Source organism: Petromyzon marinus, chromosome 6, assembly GCF_048934315.1.
Source record: "Petromyzon marinus isolate PM22_M1 ecotype Great Lakes invasive population chromosome 6, UKy_Petmar_22M1.pri1.0, whole genome shotgun sequence".
In the NCBI taxonomy this organism is placed as follows: Eukaryota; Metazoa; Chordata; class Hyperoartia; order Petromyzontiformes; family Petromyzontidae; genus Petromyzon; species Petromyzon marinus.
Genome location: NC_133672.1, coordinates 12083452 through 12099575, shown reverse-complemented (window position 1 = coordinate 12099575; position 16124 = coordinate 12083452). Strand labels below are relative to the sequence as shown.

General features: G+C 44.8%; 1 protein-coding gene across 2 annotated transcripts in view; it reads left to right on the top strand.

Moving 5' to 3' along the window:
- The window catches only part of LOC116939491 (disheveled-associated activator of morphogenesis 2-like), a 118384-nt gene that overhangs the window by 63778 nt on the left and 38482 nt on the right, over nucleotides 1–16124 (top strand). For both annotated transcript variants that reach the window (XM_032947918.2, XM_032947917.2), the window contains exon 6: nucleotides 8649–8787. In XM_032947918.2, the coding sequence (XP_032803809.1) occupies nucleotides 8649–8787 (139 nt within the window). The remainder of the gene's footprint in view (nucleotides 1–8648; nucleotides 8788–16124) is intronic.

Below are 16124 nucleotides of genomic sequence, written 5' to 3'. Positions count from 1 at the left end.
CTCATGCCGCTGCTGGCAGAAGGGCCTCCACTTAAGAAATCTGTAGAGGAGCCCCTGAACAGTATTTGGCCTACTCTTGCATGCTGGCCAAGAGTTTTGGTGGAGGTGGGAGTACCTACACTTTACACCACCACAAGTGACCTGCCGACGACTATCTATGGTGTATCCATTCCATTTTTACTGCCAGATGGATAGAAGCGGAGCGGGGGGGGGGGGGGGGGATTTAAGAATTTTGCACAATTGCTTCATTTGCCACCGTGGGAGATCGAACCAGCGACCTCTAGATCGCAAGATCAGTGTGCTAACCAATATAGCACGGCAGCTTCCTTGTAATTCATTAACTTACCACAAGTGAAAATGCATTCGGCAAATATAGTGTGCAGGCCACAGTTTAAATAAAAAACATAACTCCTGAAACACCGAAAAAAACATTTTCCCCCTTCCGACTGAAACTATGAATCGCGGGACTAGCCGTTGGCCATTATTTGGCAGAACGGTGTTCACACACAACAAACTTAGAAATAGTTTGGCAGAAACTGTACATGAGGAAAACTTGTTATTTGAAAGATATGCATTTGTTTTGCATCACAATAATACAAAGTGTTTTATTGTCACACGAAAAAAACTGTTTTATTGTGATCGTGAAGCAAGATGAACTTGTTCCTACAAACTGAGGCCAGAAGTGCACGCCAGGCAGCCCTTTAAAACACTTTTACATGTGGAGAGGAAATTAACGTACAGGCGTTGTGTATAGACAGATGTGTAGTGACTGTGATTGTCACTGTGTTGGCATTACGTGTAGCCCGCTTACGGGGCATAGTACCAGCCCTAGCGGGGTTTGGGTGAGTGCTGGTCAGCGCGGAGGCATCACGTACAGTGTGCGGTGCGGGCTGCCGGTGAGGGAGCGAGAGGGAGTGTCAGCCGGCCAGAGTTACCTTGGGACATGATACGCTGGTTGACCTGCCGACACGTGACCGGATTATATTGGAGGGGGGGCACCAGTGGACGGGGGCCGCTGGGCGATCACGTGGTCTAAAAGAGCTCTCGGGGAGCCTTAAGGAAAGAGCTCGAGAGATCTAGAAGGTGGGCGGGGCGTGGGGCGGAGCCAACCCCACCCCAGGATGATATAACGGGGGCCCCGTGAGGGGCTAGGGGTTCTTTGTGTTGCCGGTGATGAAGATCCACGTTGGGTAAAAGAAGCCTCTAGCCACGCGGTCCGGGACCCAGCTTCAAGTTTCAAGTTTCATTTATTAGGTATAGCCCTGTGAGCCATGCGGCTTGTGGTCCGGGCCGGGATAGCGAACCATGTCTAGTTCTGCCGTAGCGTGGCTAGATGAGCATTCAACACCCAAGGGTAGGTTACGTTATGTTATGTTGATTTATTGAATAAATAGTGTTGCTCCCAAGACAACGTCTGCGACTCGGTTGGACTCGCTACAACTGATGGCGGAAGTGGCCAACTTGCTAGACTGTAGCTAGCGGTAGACAAGTCATGTCTACACGTCGTAGAGTTCATGTACGGACGTCGGACGACCAAGACGACGACGAGCTGATTCCACCCACGGCCGCCGAGGATGGAGCGGAGGCGCTGCTGGCGGAGCAGAGTGCAGTCGGGGCGCGTGGCGCCTCGCCTTCGTTGGAGGAGCTCGTCAGGGACGCGCACGGCTGTCTCGCTGACCTCCTCCAAGCGGCATCCTCAATCCTCGTTGAGATGCGGTCCCTGCCCTCGACGGCACAAGGAGGGAGCGGCGGAGTCGTCCGGACGGGGCGACTCGGCCGCCATTGCACAGCAGGCGGGAACACCATCGCGGGCGCTATTTTGGCGCCGGCGGGGAGCGCTGAGCCCACCAAGCATGAAGCGGGGACGTCCTCGTCGATTGACATCCAGTCGCTGTGCGCTCTTGGCGCTGGCGAAGGCCGCGTTCCTGAAAATGGACCACGACGGCCTTGACGCCTTGGTCCTCGAGAAGATGTTGGGAGTCGCCAAAGACCTCCATACTGTACTTCCCGCCGAGGACGGAGAGGTGTGTTCACTCAAGATCGCCAGGTGCGCAGCAGACCCTGCAACGTGACAGGGTGTTGGTGGCGTGCTCTGCGTCTTCCACGGGGCCTGGGGCCCACGCAGACGAGGGGCCTGCTTCCACGTGCTCGCTGCATCAACGGAGCGACGATCGTCGGGGTGACGGTGATCGGCGGCGGGACGACCGGCGGTGGACGAGGTCTGCTTCATCCCAGTCCAGCAGTGAACGGGTCGCCTGCTACAACTGCGGCTTACTGGGGCACGTTGAATCGGGCTGCCGGGTTTCTCGACAGCGGCCCCCAGGATGTCCGCCTTCCTACGACTCCCTGCTCTCTAAGGCGCTGCGCGATTGATGCCTCGCACGCGGCCACTCGTGTCGGCCTCGCGTGCTCTGGACGTGAAGGACCCCACGACCCGGCCTATTGCTCTTCGTGAGGAGCCGGCTTCGTCGGGTCGATTTCTTTTTCCCCCCGGCCCTTCCACGGCGGTCGAGCCCAACTCGCCTGGAGGACTGGCGTCACGGACCCGTTCAAAGACTCGATTCGCGTGATTCCCCGCGCATTGCACACTCCCACACCGTCATGGGTTGTCGCGCTCGCATGAGTCGTGGCGAGTATTTGGCTGATTCTGCTCGCCATCGAGCTCATGGGCGTTGTTACACGTTGTGGGTGGGAGATGTTGATTGGGGGGATCTTGTACGACGTGATTGTTGGGTTATTCATATTTTTTTCTTTTCTCTCTCCGTGTATATATTGTACAGTTGGGTTTGGGTAATTTTATTGCGTTCTGTTATTGTTGGAGCACACTTGTTGTTGTTCTGTATAATTGTACGTCGGTTGCTTACTTGCGGGGGAGTTGACAGCCGGGACGGCTGGAAGCTACGGAGGGGGGGGATGATGTAGTGACTGTGATTGTCAGTGTGTGGTGCCGGGCTTACGAAGCCATGGCGGATAATGTGTTGGCATTACGTGTAGCCCGTTTACTGGGCGTAGTACCAGCCCTAGCGGGGCTTGGGTGAGTGCTGGTCAGCGCGGAGGCATCACGTACAGTGTGCGGTGCGGGCTCCCAGTGAGGGAGCGAGAGGGAGTGTCAACCAGCCAGGGTTACGTTGGGGCATGATACGCTGGTTGACCTGTCGACACGTGACCAGATTATATTGGAGGGGGGGGGCACCGGTGGACGGGGGCCGCTGGGCAGTCACGTGGTCTAAAAGAGCTCTCGGGGAGCCTTCGGGAAAGAGCTCGAGAGATCTAGAAGGTGGGCAGTGCGAGGGGCTGAGCCAACCCCAGCCCAAAATGATAAAACGGGGGCCCAGTGAGGGGCTCGGGGTTCTTTGTGTTGCCGGTGATGAAGATCCACGTCGGGTAAAAGAAGCCTCTAGCCACGTGGTCCGGGACCCAGCTTAAATTTTCAAGTTTCATTTATTAGGTATAGCTCTGTGAGCCATGCGGCTTGTGGCCCGGGCCGGGATAGCGAACCGTGTCTAGTTCTGCCGTAGCGTGGCTAGATGAGCATTCAACACCCAAGTGTAGGTTACGTTATGTTATGTTGATTTATTAAATAAATAGTGTTGCTTCCAAGACAACGTCTGCGACTCAATTGGACTCACTACAGATGTATAAAAATATAGCACGACTCTTGAATAGTTGCGATAGCATTTCCTATACAAGTTGATTAATGCTGGTACTGTATATGTATATGTGTGTGAGGTACTCATTTGACCTAAGCATCTGGTTTGGTGTGTAATCATCAGTATTGGAGCAGACAAAGGTGGCTGGGTGTGGTACTGGTCACCTCACCTCCTCTTATGCTCACCGTATTCAGAGCATGTTAACAGCACTTTCCTACATGCCTGTACAGGGCATATTTTTCTTTGTCGTGTGTGCATATATTTCTGTTGTGTGTGTGTGTGCTTGTGTGTGTTCACTCTCATTTCGCTCATGAAGTGTTTTCCGTTTATATTAATTCATCTGGAATGCATGGGCACCCATACATTGGTTTCGTCGTAAACTAATAACTATATTTCATTTTGGTGTTATGTGCGTTGATTTGAATATAGAGTGGGTTTCTTTCGTAGTCCATGAATAAAGCAACAAATGTGACAATTTCTCAAACGAGTGCTGTGGGCAGATGATAGAGGACTAAACCAGCAGCCTTGGGATTACGAGTGCATTGGGATGACGAGTGCATTGGGATTACAGGTCACTGCTACTCAGCCGTTGGGTGTGTCCCGGGGGTGGCTGTCATTGCCCGAGAGAACCAAGATATTTGCAGAATCAGCGCGGGAGTCGTAGTACGGTACAGCTGTTTCTTGAGCTCAGTTATTGAGTCAACCTTAATGGTAGCGTGTCACATGTTACATGTCAGTCCACTGCTGGATGAAGGTCTCGCCACGCTTTGGTTTTGTGAACAGGACAGTGATATTTTTAAATGTACCTATGTTCAATGAGAAAACGTACATTTGTGTCATTTGTGTCATTTGTTCACGTGAAGTCCTGGTCACAAAAGCAAAGTTCCTGGGGAATAATAGCCATTTTCTATACTTTTGAGGCATAAGCAATTACAAAATAACACTTACTACCCAGGAACAAAAATCGTGTTACATAGTAATTATATTAGGTAATGACACAATTTAAATGTATCTAGCTACTAACTGCTGCTGTATTTCTCTATGTGGAATGCACTGGTGACGGGGAGAATTGCATAAATATGTACATTTATTTAAGACTAAAGCAGGAGGACTTCTCCACAACTCTGGTTGTCCGCCGAAAGGTCGTACTTCGCTTGTAAATGTTGTGAGTTTTACTTTCCAACACAGGGGTGTGCTGAACTAGTAACGAATTGGCATGCTTTGTTTACGTGACAAACTTTATCAATTTGCTGTGTCCGGTGGTGACGGGGTTAACGATACATTTATATTTACATGATCTAACCCCAAAAAAATATATTATAGATTATATTGGTCGCGAAAGCCTACTACGTGTCAAACTGTACATTTCTATTTGAGGGGCTAGTCATACAGTGGAGAAGAGAAAAGTATTGAGCCTGGACATCAATGTGGGAAGAGAGTTTGCAGGACAGAAGGCTGGGGTGGATGGAAAGGGATATAGTACTTATATGAATGACAGAGGAGGTAAATGTATAATAATTAATTATTTCAGAATAGGTTTTCTCCTTTTTTCTGTGCTGCATTATATTGTTTCCAAATTTTACTAAATCTTGTTCGATTTGATGTGCTTCTCCATCTCTCTTTGTCCCCCCTACATGCTAAGGCCTCGGCACGGAGACCCAATCTCTCTGTGCTCCATGCGTTGTGTCTCTTTGTGTCTCTGTGTTAACGCCCTGTGATTAGGTGTCTATATATATCTGCGGTTCTGTGTTTCCTCTCTCTCTTAAATTTAGCTCTTCTATGCCTGATGATGATGATTGCTTGCGCTGCAATCGAAACGTCGTATGCTATTATGTAATTTTATTATTATTTCTTATTTCTACGTGACTTTACCGAAAAAACGAAAGAGTAATTCCTGCAGTCACGAAAGCACCAAATCAAGTTTGAACAAAACAGCTGTGTTAAGATGTTAAAACACCAAACTGAAACCTTTTACAAGGAATCACGCCTGCATTAACCACAATACTTGTGGTCAGAATGCAAACAAAAAACATACTCTGATAATATATGGCATTGTCTTTGAAACTGATTGGTCCACACCAGAGACAGTTTTCTTTCGAGCCTCGTCTCAAACCGTGTTAGACCAGAGGACGCCAAAAGGCGAACAGCACAAAGACAATGCACTATCAGAGTAGTGAGAGCTCGGGGTGAGCATCTACATCATGGGACCTCCTTTTCCAGTACCAAAATATGAGAATAGGTTTTTTTACTTTATTGTGGTTAATGCAGACATGATTCCTTGTAAAAGGTTTCAGTTTGGTGTTTTAACATCTTAACACCTGTTTTGTTGCCAGAAAAAAGGAGAAAACCTATTCTCATATTTTGGTACTGGCAAAGGAAGTCCCAAGATGTAATTAATTATTTACCCAGCAAGACATTTTGAGTCCAAGGTCTTTTTAGGAGGATCCTGCATTGTACGTTTTATATTTAGATGTTTTCAGCCAATTATGCATGCGGGAGGAAACCGGAGCACCCACAGAAAACCCACGCATGCAATGGGGCAACAATCTATTCCAAATAGACAGGACAGATGACATTAGTCCACACCTGCTGGTACCGCCTTCTCCTCGTATGCCCACTAGGAGGGGAGTTACGGTACAACGTGTGTTCCACCAACCCTGTCACCTCCACAGTGCTGTATTATAGATGTGCGTGGCCACCAATGGCAGTTTGCGATGGCTAGAGACAGATATGTGGTTGGGGGAGATTTGTTGACGAAAAATGTGACCTTGTGAAGATTACAGGCTAATGGCACTAACCTCCCTTCCCTCATGACGTGTCATTGCCTCTGCCTGTGCAAAGTCCACTCTTAACATGTTTCGCCTGCCCTGGACTCTGAAACTAAATGAGCAACAAATAAGCCTTTTTTATGATAGTATCTCAGACCGCAGGAACGTTGCTGATCTGACAGTAAATGAGCCAAACGTGGGCGGTAACCAGGAGTATGATGCACGCAAGAATGTGTTCAAGAAATGATGGACGACAAATCGAGGTCATAATTGGCGCTGTTCATTTTGATTCAGCAGATTCCTCCTCACAGATATTTTTCTCATCTGCAGTTTAGAAGAAAAATGTGTTGGCTCCACTAATGTAGGTCCTCACATGACAGTTTGGCTAAACACAACTTTATTGACATTGGAATGTCCCCCATACACATTGTTTATGCTTCTTCGATATAATTGCTGATCTGATGAAAGATAAAAATGAATTGGGATATGAAGATTTTTAAAACTAGTGTGTGTGTGTGTGTTTGCTTTATAACAGATTTTGTTTGTTTGTATTAATTCGACAAAGTTTACAACAAAAATGTCAATAGGAAAATAAAAACCCAAATTTAGATTTCAAAAAAATCTCGAGCGTACAACATAATAGGCATGTTTTATATTATAAAACCATTATTATAGGAATGTGTTTCGTGCCTGGTTTAAGGTCTGCTGTGTACTTGACAATAAATAATGCAATGGTTGTTTTAACAGCAATGTAACGTAATAACATTTGATTTCGTTACATTTTACCACACTGATAAACTCTCAAGTGTATTGAAAGTCCCTTGTGAACCCACTGCTGGATGAGAGCCTTTCCACACTGGGTTAGTAATGGGGGCTTGTTTGACCATACTTCACCACGCTGGCAAATGTTGCGTTGATAAAGGGTAGTTCATGTATTATATGCCACTGATGTTATCTGTGGCAAGGACTCAAGGAATGCACATTTAGAAACGTGCATTTAGATTATTTGGCTGATGTACATTTTCACATGATAAGCCACTTCGATGAGCTATCATTTGTGGCCAAGTGGCTTCTGAAAGAGAAGGAATAGCTCGGTGTGCTTTCCTGAACCTCCGATTAGCATGGTTGGTTATGTATGGTGCGAAAGAAGTTCGACATGTATAGATACTTGGTAAAAAGAAATATAGTTTGGTTGTAGTTTATTATTTTATTTATAGCCATTTGCTTACCTTTCCTCTACTTGTTTTGTATTGTTGTGTAAACCTTCTGACCCGCCCCTCCGAGACATCTGTGAAAAAGAGCTTCATAGCTCATCAGATTTCTCCAAGGATGAATAAAGATTCTGATTCTGAAATTCAGGTTGCTGGGTTCATAGTACAGTTTAATGTAATTATAGAAACCCTACTAAAATAACTATAAGAAAGTATGACTGCATCTTATTAGCGATCTCCTCTCTTAGATGGGGAGCCATTACTTTGTAAAATTCAATCAGTTGATGAGGAGAAATTTAGAGGTTTATTAGAAATCAGTGGGATATCTATACATGGGAGTACCACGTATATATATATTTGGCTTACACAGTATTTATTGAGTCTCGCTTTGGAATGAAAGAACAGTTTTAAATTTGCAAGGAGAGAATCGTTTCTCTGCAACGAAAAACAAGAGACAGTTGTCGTTTTCATACTCATCTCACAATCCTGTACTCGTAGCACTAAAATGTATCTGTTTTTTACGTAATAAAAGGCCAACATAATATTCTTGTAGGGTTGTTTTACATTCTCTAGGATTTTAAGAATATTATGGTGAAAGAATGACATTAAAAGGAGCGCAAATTGAAAGGTTAGAGCAATTTTAAATGAACCGTGTCAGTCCTTCTATATTCATTACTCCTATTTCTTTGGTGTCGCTATCTGTTATGTCTCCCGAACCTCTTCCGCTGCTTCAATGCAATGATTATTTTTTGCTCGGAAAATCCTGTTTAGCCAGTTACCCAGCTAGTTTTGGTGACAACTGCCCACAGCCATTAACAACAGAATTACTGTTGGGGTGGAGAGGAGCCCAGCCAGCAGCCAGCCAGAAAACTCGAGGAATGGATTGTTTTTAAAAAAGTAGTATGATTGTTGGTAGTAAGACGTTTTACCCCAGTATTGAGCCCACTTCCTTGGGGAGGTTTTTAAACATGTTGTCCCCGTCTGCTTTGTTAATCCGCACGGGCCGCTGCCGGCCACAGGTTCGTGACGCGCTTCATCGAGCTGGATGGCCTCTCCTGCCTCCTGAACTTTCTAAAAAAAATGGACTATGAGACGGCCGAGAGCCAGATCCACACATCGGTCATCGGCTGCATCAAGGCCCTGATGAACAACTCACAGGTAGGTCTGCCCAGGCGGGCAACCTCGCACACCCCACCATGCCACCGCATCGCCCACGTAACAGCCGACTGTGAGCTTCCTGTTTTGTTTCTCTCTTGTGGCATTCTTTGCAAGGTTTGTTTGCAGTCTTAAAAGGTTCCCTTACGTCTTCTTCTACTTTCATATGCCATATTAAGAGCAACTATACGAGATTTGACTTGTGAGTGATTGAGCCATTCAATTGCTTTGTCTGAAAAATGTGTTGAATAGCAAACACCAAAGACGTTTCTAGTTTACATATCAGGCAGTGGAGCTCTTGCGGTGACCATGAAGTGTGTTGAACAATCTATTTGAAGTGCAGTGCCTCATATCCGGCTGTCACATGTGCACCCTGACCAATCAGTGCAGCTATTCGTCCATGTTGTAACTGTTAGTTTGTATAGATGTTCAAACTCTTCCCTTTTCATGTGCAATTATGTATTCTTAATGTCACGTACATGTGCTTACTCATAAGCATTTCCCCACGTTTAAAGCAGTTTAGGCTTTTTTTTGTCCAGTAACCTGTGCCTGGTGATGTAACTGTGATTTTCTATTGTCATCATCAGACATGTTATATCCACTAGTGGATGTAAGCTTCCGCACACCATCGTCATCCCTCAATGGTCCTGCGATGCTACAATCCATCTCACTCTTGTACAAGAACCGATCTCATTGCTCCATCTCCACAATGATTGTTCTCTCAGGCGCATTCACCACTTTGGCGACCATTTGGTCACCAGCCTCATCCATCGGCAAGCAGTCCTTTCAGCCATGATGAGGTCTGCCCAAGCCCATCCATGATCCATAACAATTAAAATGATGTCTTTGATTGGTGCTTTTACCCTGATCCAAGTGTTACTATTCGGTCTCTGAGTGTATATCTCCGTGATTATGTGTGCACATTTGAAATTACAATTCCCAAAAGAAGGTAAGGGCACGACTGTTGCAGAGATGGAGTGATGTGATCAGCTCTTGTGCAGGTGCTGGAGATATAAGGGATGGTGACGATTTGGAGAGGCCTTTTTACAACAGTGAATAAACCATGGCTGCTGATAATGGTGATGAACTTTACAAATATGGTTTCTCTCAAGCTGTATAACCTCCTTGAGTATCATATAAATACATACGAAAATAAAACGTGACTTTGAATGAAGGTAGGGTATAAGCAGGTTGACACTACACAAGGAGTTTGACGTTAAAACGTTAGCGTTATGAGACTCAGCTGGGCTATGAGAGCTGTTTGAGCAAGGGGGTACCCAAACGCGTATCTTACAAAGGTCATGTAAACACAGAGAAGACACTAGACCTCACCCGTTCCACACAGTCCACTTCCCCCTAACATAAACACGGATGATTTACCAGACATGCTGTAAAGTTAAATGTCACTTGAACACAATCACGAACTTGCTCAATCAGTGGTCCACGGAAGACTGTACTTTGATTTGTGTGTGTGTGAATAGTTCCAGATTGCAATAGGTGAATCTCAGAATGCAGTAAAGTATTCTAGTAATCGAAAGCAGTGCCTTGGTTTTCTCTGGGAAAAAAAAAATACTGGCCTTGTGCACACTATGAGGGCACAACACAAAGTAAATAGGTTCAAAAGTTCAGCAATGGAAGACAGCATAAAGTATGTGTGCTGAACTTCTTTCGCACCATATGTAGCCAACCGTGCTAATCAGAGAGGCGGTTACCAAGCCAAGCTCGTTCTTATCAGACCATCACTGGTCGTCTCGATACAGGTACAACAATTCACCCGACTCGTGATCCAGCGAATTGTCACAGATCAAGATAATGAAAAAGTTCAATAAGCCATTTTATTTTTTTATATTTTGCTAAATTGTAGTGCCCTCCAGTGGCTGTGGGGGCGATGTCAGCCAATTACATACACCTTCATTAAAACGAAGACACTGACTCGCACGCACACATTTCAATTGCGAGCTTAATAAACGGATTTAAATCAATGGTGCAATGCATCGTTAAACCACTGATTGATACAGATGTTGCTCCCGTTGGGTAGCAGGAGATTTAAAAAAAAAGTTTTGAGGACACGGTATCATCAAATTCCAAGACAATAAAGAAATCTAGAATATTAATAATAATATGAAGCATCTGTATGGGGACTGAAAATTGACTCGTGGTATTGAGTTTTTTTATTACAATACATTTGCTAGATGTTAATGATTTCAGAAGGGAGGCCCCAATGAGCTGCTACAGTATATAGGTTCTATTATCATGGGCGTCCTGGGACGGTACAGATGTTGTACAGTACGAATCTTCGTTACAATCTCTGTTAAATAGGTCGCGATACAAACAGCAAGTATCGGTATGTGCTTCACATGTTACAATCATAGGAAACTGGTCAAAAACGTAAAAATAATATTATTGCGACATCGAATATCCGACTGAGGACTTGAGGTATAGGCAGATATGTGAAAATGTTGGATATGTGAACCCTTATAGAACGTAATCTAGATTTTAAGTTTTCGTGACTGCAGGGATCCATACTCTTTAGTTCTTTCGGTAAAGTCACGTAGGTATAAAATAAATTAAATCACGACGTTTCGGGCGCAACACAAGCGTCCATCATCAGGTGGGACAACCACGGCAAGAAACAAATGCTGAAGTGGGCAAAAGAGGTGCTTGTGTCAAGGGGCTATATAGGTACGTGTAGTAGTTTAAGCAGCATGAAAGGCAACACATTATAGTGTGTAACTCACATTACATGTATCTGGGAAAATGTTTTATTATTGATTAATGCTATTAACTTAATGGCCATTTAACATGATTGTTGTCAGGCACTGTGTATGTGATGCCTAGTGGAGAGGGTTTTATTGCCATGAGCTACCCACTAACCCCGCTGCCTGAATTTTAAATGTTGATAAAAAAAATAATCCAGCACAACAAGTGTTTTCCTGAATACAGAGTACTTTATCAGCCCACACTCACAAGCATGGTGAAGCATGGTCAAATAATTGCCTATGATCCACAGGACTTCCCCCTCTATCCGAAATATATATATAATCGTATTAAATGATACAATATACATTTGTTGTATGTCTTCTTTGGTTATTTCGGTAAAGTCACGTAGAATGAGAATAAAATAATAAATTGATAAAATAAAATAACACAATAATATTCTCACGACGTTTCGGCCACAACACAAGCGGCCTTCATCAGGTGAAGGGACGAGACTGTCTGGTAGGACAGCGCTGGAGTGTATAGTTATATTTATTTAATGACAGCTGAAGAACACAGGCATCAATATTTTGCTTAATACTCTTGAACTATTCTGACCTTATTGCATCAATGCCCGGAGAAGGGAAATCTATTCCAGCAATTTATCCCTGTCTAGATTGCCTATTTTCTATAAACCTGCAAGGTCATTTCAAATGTATTGGGCTTTGTGAAATCTTAATCCCACTGAGATTCATTCGCAGTTAGCAAAGTCGTGTACAGTATTCTGTGACAAGTTCCAGCAGCGTTGGTTTCTATGCAATATTAGTGGTTTTCTGATAAAGCCAAGTAAATCCATGTGCAGCTGATGGCATTGAAGCAAAAGCCTTCGTTGTCCTGTACTTCTATACTCCCGTAACTGTGTTCCCCGCATTTATTGAACAAGACTGGCCAGCGTATGGCCAAATAACCCTCACAACCCACACAGTATGTTGGAGGCTTTCACACCGCCAAATAGCATGGTTGACTATGTACGGTGTGAAAGAAGCTCAACATGCATACATCCAGCAGTTTATTAACAGTGGTCTCATATATGTTCGTGTTTCAATACTTTTGAACTCTGTTAAGCTATGGGTGGTTGCTTGAGTATTCATTTTGTAAAATAGTCGCACACATACACATGGAGTTCCAACGCTTTCGTAATTGTGAACTCCTTGTTCAGGAAGCAGAAGTGTGGGGATTTTTATAAACTGCCCAGGAAAATCCGCCAAACTGTACACTTCTTGCCGGTAAACAACGCATCATTGATACAATGCACGCGATACATTAATACACAACTCTTCTGGGTGTGATTTAACTCCCGTCTTCACGTGCATTGTGAACATTTAAGCGTGCGAACAACACTCTGACGTGGTCTCTGACTGCACATAAAAAAAAGGTTCGGACAGAGGGGGAAGTCACAAAATAGTACAAATAATAACAATTCGTCGAATTATAGAAGGCGCAACTCTTAGGTTTTTCCCCAAACTTGTGACGATGCCACGGCCAGCCTCTTAGGCTAGAAATCCTGTAGTTACTCCACACACTCCCAAGTCTGACACCGGGATCAGCAGCTGTTTAAAGAAACACACTCTTCCTCAAGGTCATTCGTCTCCAACCGGCTCTGCCCATCAAGTGCGAACGTAGGTTTGACCGGTTGTGTGAGTTTTCACGGTTGTGCTGTGCATTGCTCTCAGATGTGTTGTGTTCAGGCTGTTGTCGCGTGTTGTTCGGTGTGATGGGAGCTTCGATTGCTTCGTCAGTTCCCGAAGGAGCTCCCAGCAACGTTGACTGAAATGCCATTATTCAGAACAAAAAAAGATAAAGATCCCCCGTATAGCCTTAACAGACTGTAGGGGCAAGTGCTGTTAGTGAGCACCTACGAAGGCCGGCACGGCACACGAGGGCGTGGGTGGCCAGCACCACGCCCGACCGCCTTAGTCTCCCCAGTGGCGATGTTTTTATCCACTGCACCAGGTACTCATTTGAGGCTGAGTTGACCCAGGGGAGGCCCGGGACCGGTTCAGAGAATCGTCACTGGTGTTGGCCGTGAGCGCAGCGTAGCGCTAACCGCTGCACTAAACTTTACTTGTAACACGCTGTACGATCCACGTCTTGTTCTGAATGCGGGACTGGACTGTGTTATGTTAGCGCAGCAATTTGTTGTAATGATGAGGAAATCGGTGGTTACTCCTGCCTCTTTCGACATTCATGGCGAGATACGTGGTGTCGGGTGCACCTTGACGTTCGCAAAAAAAAACAAAATATATTTACGCACGTGAATTCTTTCACCGTCATGTAAGTTCCTCTCGTAAAGAAATGTGAGTTGGCTTGGGCAGGACACGTGTCGCTAGACGGGATGATGACCGGCGATTGAGAGCAACCACTGAGAAAGAGGCAGCCAAAGAGGAGAAACAACGGGAGATCACCTTACCCCCACGGAGATGGAGCAATGAGACCGGCTTGTGTGCAGGTGCTGCTGCTGATGATGATGATTCATAACTGGTACTTAATAATACATCATGTGCTGTAGCCAGCCGATGTCAATTCAGAAATTGATTCTGTGAATCGGTCTGTATGGAGCTTAGAATGCACGTGCCGGTTTGTTTGAGTACCCATACAGAAATAACGAAGCATACGCTCCTGAAAAAGTCTGGAGACTCAAAACAGGTCCCTGCAGGGTGGGCTGGTAGGACAAGTCTCTGCGCTGTCTATTGCTGATTTTACACCCAACAGCACGAGATTTCACTTCGTTAAAGTATTGAAAGGGGACGGACGGACGGACACATTAATCTATTGCAGGCTGGTACACTCAGTTTACAACTTCGTTCCTACCAGTATAAAGTGCACCATTACTTTGAGCTCTAACACAAGCAGAAATGCAATTCATACAAATTCAATAAAAATGTATAATGTATTGCTATATTGTAATAGTGTACTGTAGAAGCCCTCTTAACGACGGTAATTCGTTCCACGAAATCGGTCGTCAAGCGAGTATAGAAAATACATATTAAAGGCTTAATTCGTTCTGATAGCATCGAAAAGTTACCCGTTTTCACCCAAAGAGCATCTTTATAATATTAAAACTATTGATGTTAATACATAAAGATACTAACAATATTATAAATACATAATATTAATAGAAGCATGGTTAATCCATGCATTAATGGATATTTACTGTACCTACAAGAGCCCGTCATTAACATGGGAATGGTCGGTAAGCGAACACATTGAGCTCTACGGAGGTCCGTCGTTAAGCGATTTGTCGTTAACAGGGGTGGTCGTTAAGAGGGGTTCTACTCTACACTATACACTACACTCTACACTACACTATACACTACACATTGAGCTCTACGGAGGTTTGTTGTTAAGCGATTTGTCGTTAACAGGTGTGGTCGTTAAGAGGGGTTCTACTCTACACTATACTCTACACTATACACTACACTATACACTACACTACACACTACACTACACACTACACTACACACTACACTATACACTACACATTGAGCTCTATGGAGGCCTGTCGTTAAGCGATTTGTCGTTAACAGGGGTGGTCGTTAAGAGGGGTTCTACTCTACACTACACACTACACTATACACTACACTATACACTACACTATACACTACACTATACACTACACATTGAGCTCTACGGAGGTCCGTCGTTAAGCGATTAGTCGTTAACAGGGGCGGTCACAAAGAGGGGTTCAACTTTATTATGAATGTGTGTAGTAAGCAACCAGTCTTTAAAATGAGTGGGATGAAAGAGATTTGCTTGTCCTTTGTTCTTCGTGGCTTCTGAAGAGAATACCAAGTTGGCATTGAGGCACACGCACAGCATTTCCTCAACCACTGAAAGTTGGGAATCTGACAACACCATAACCTGCAGCGGGAGGAACAACATCTCTTTCAACAGATGGCGTTGCTTGGAGATGGCTTTTAAAAGCGGGTGTTTTTGGCAGAACGGATCTTGTTATGTCTGAACATTATGACAGTTAAAGGTAACTGTATACGGCTGTCAGCCACAGGTTCATTGTTAATTTACAAATGTACATACTCATGGTGAAAATAATAATCAGGAATTACCCTGTGGAGCTGCGGTGCAGTGAGTTAGCGCACTCCACTATGAACCTAGCCACCTGAGTTTGATTCCCGGCCATGGCTAACATGAGCAGCGATTGATATCTGATCCGGTCCTGGGCATCCCCCCCCCTTCCTGCACGGACCAGCATGGTGAAGTATGGTCAAACGACTCCCATAACCGATGAGACATGGGAGGCGTTCATTTAGAAGTGTAAAGGTGAACAGCTTTGAATTGTTATCTATTTAATAATGTACCCAGAATCTACTGAGCTACACAGGACACATTTCACCGTCCGTTTATTCCTGCAATATTGTTTATGTCGTGAGAACGTATGTGTGCACGTGCATGACTTTGGTCATTTACACACGCGCCTGTGCTGAATAGTGAACTGTTCTGTGGATGTAGACAGAGGATCCTCATATAAATACTCTCGTGGCCTCCTGAGAGTCATTCCATCAAACAAGTAAATCACCACTGACAGACAATTCCTATGTAAACACTTAGAAATGATTCACCGTACC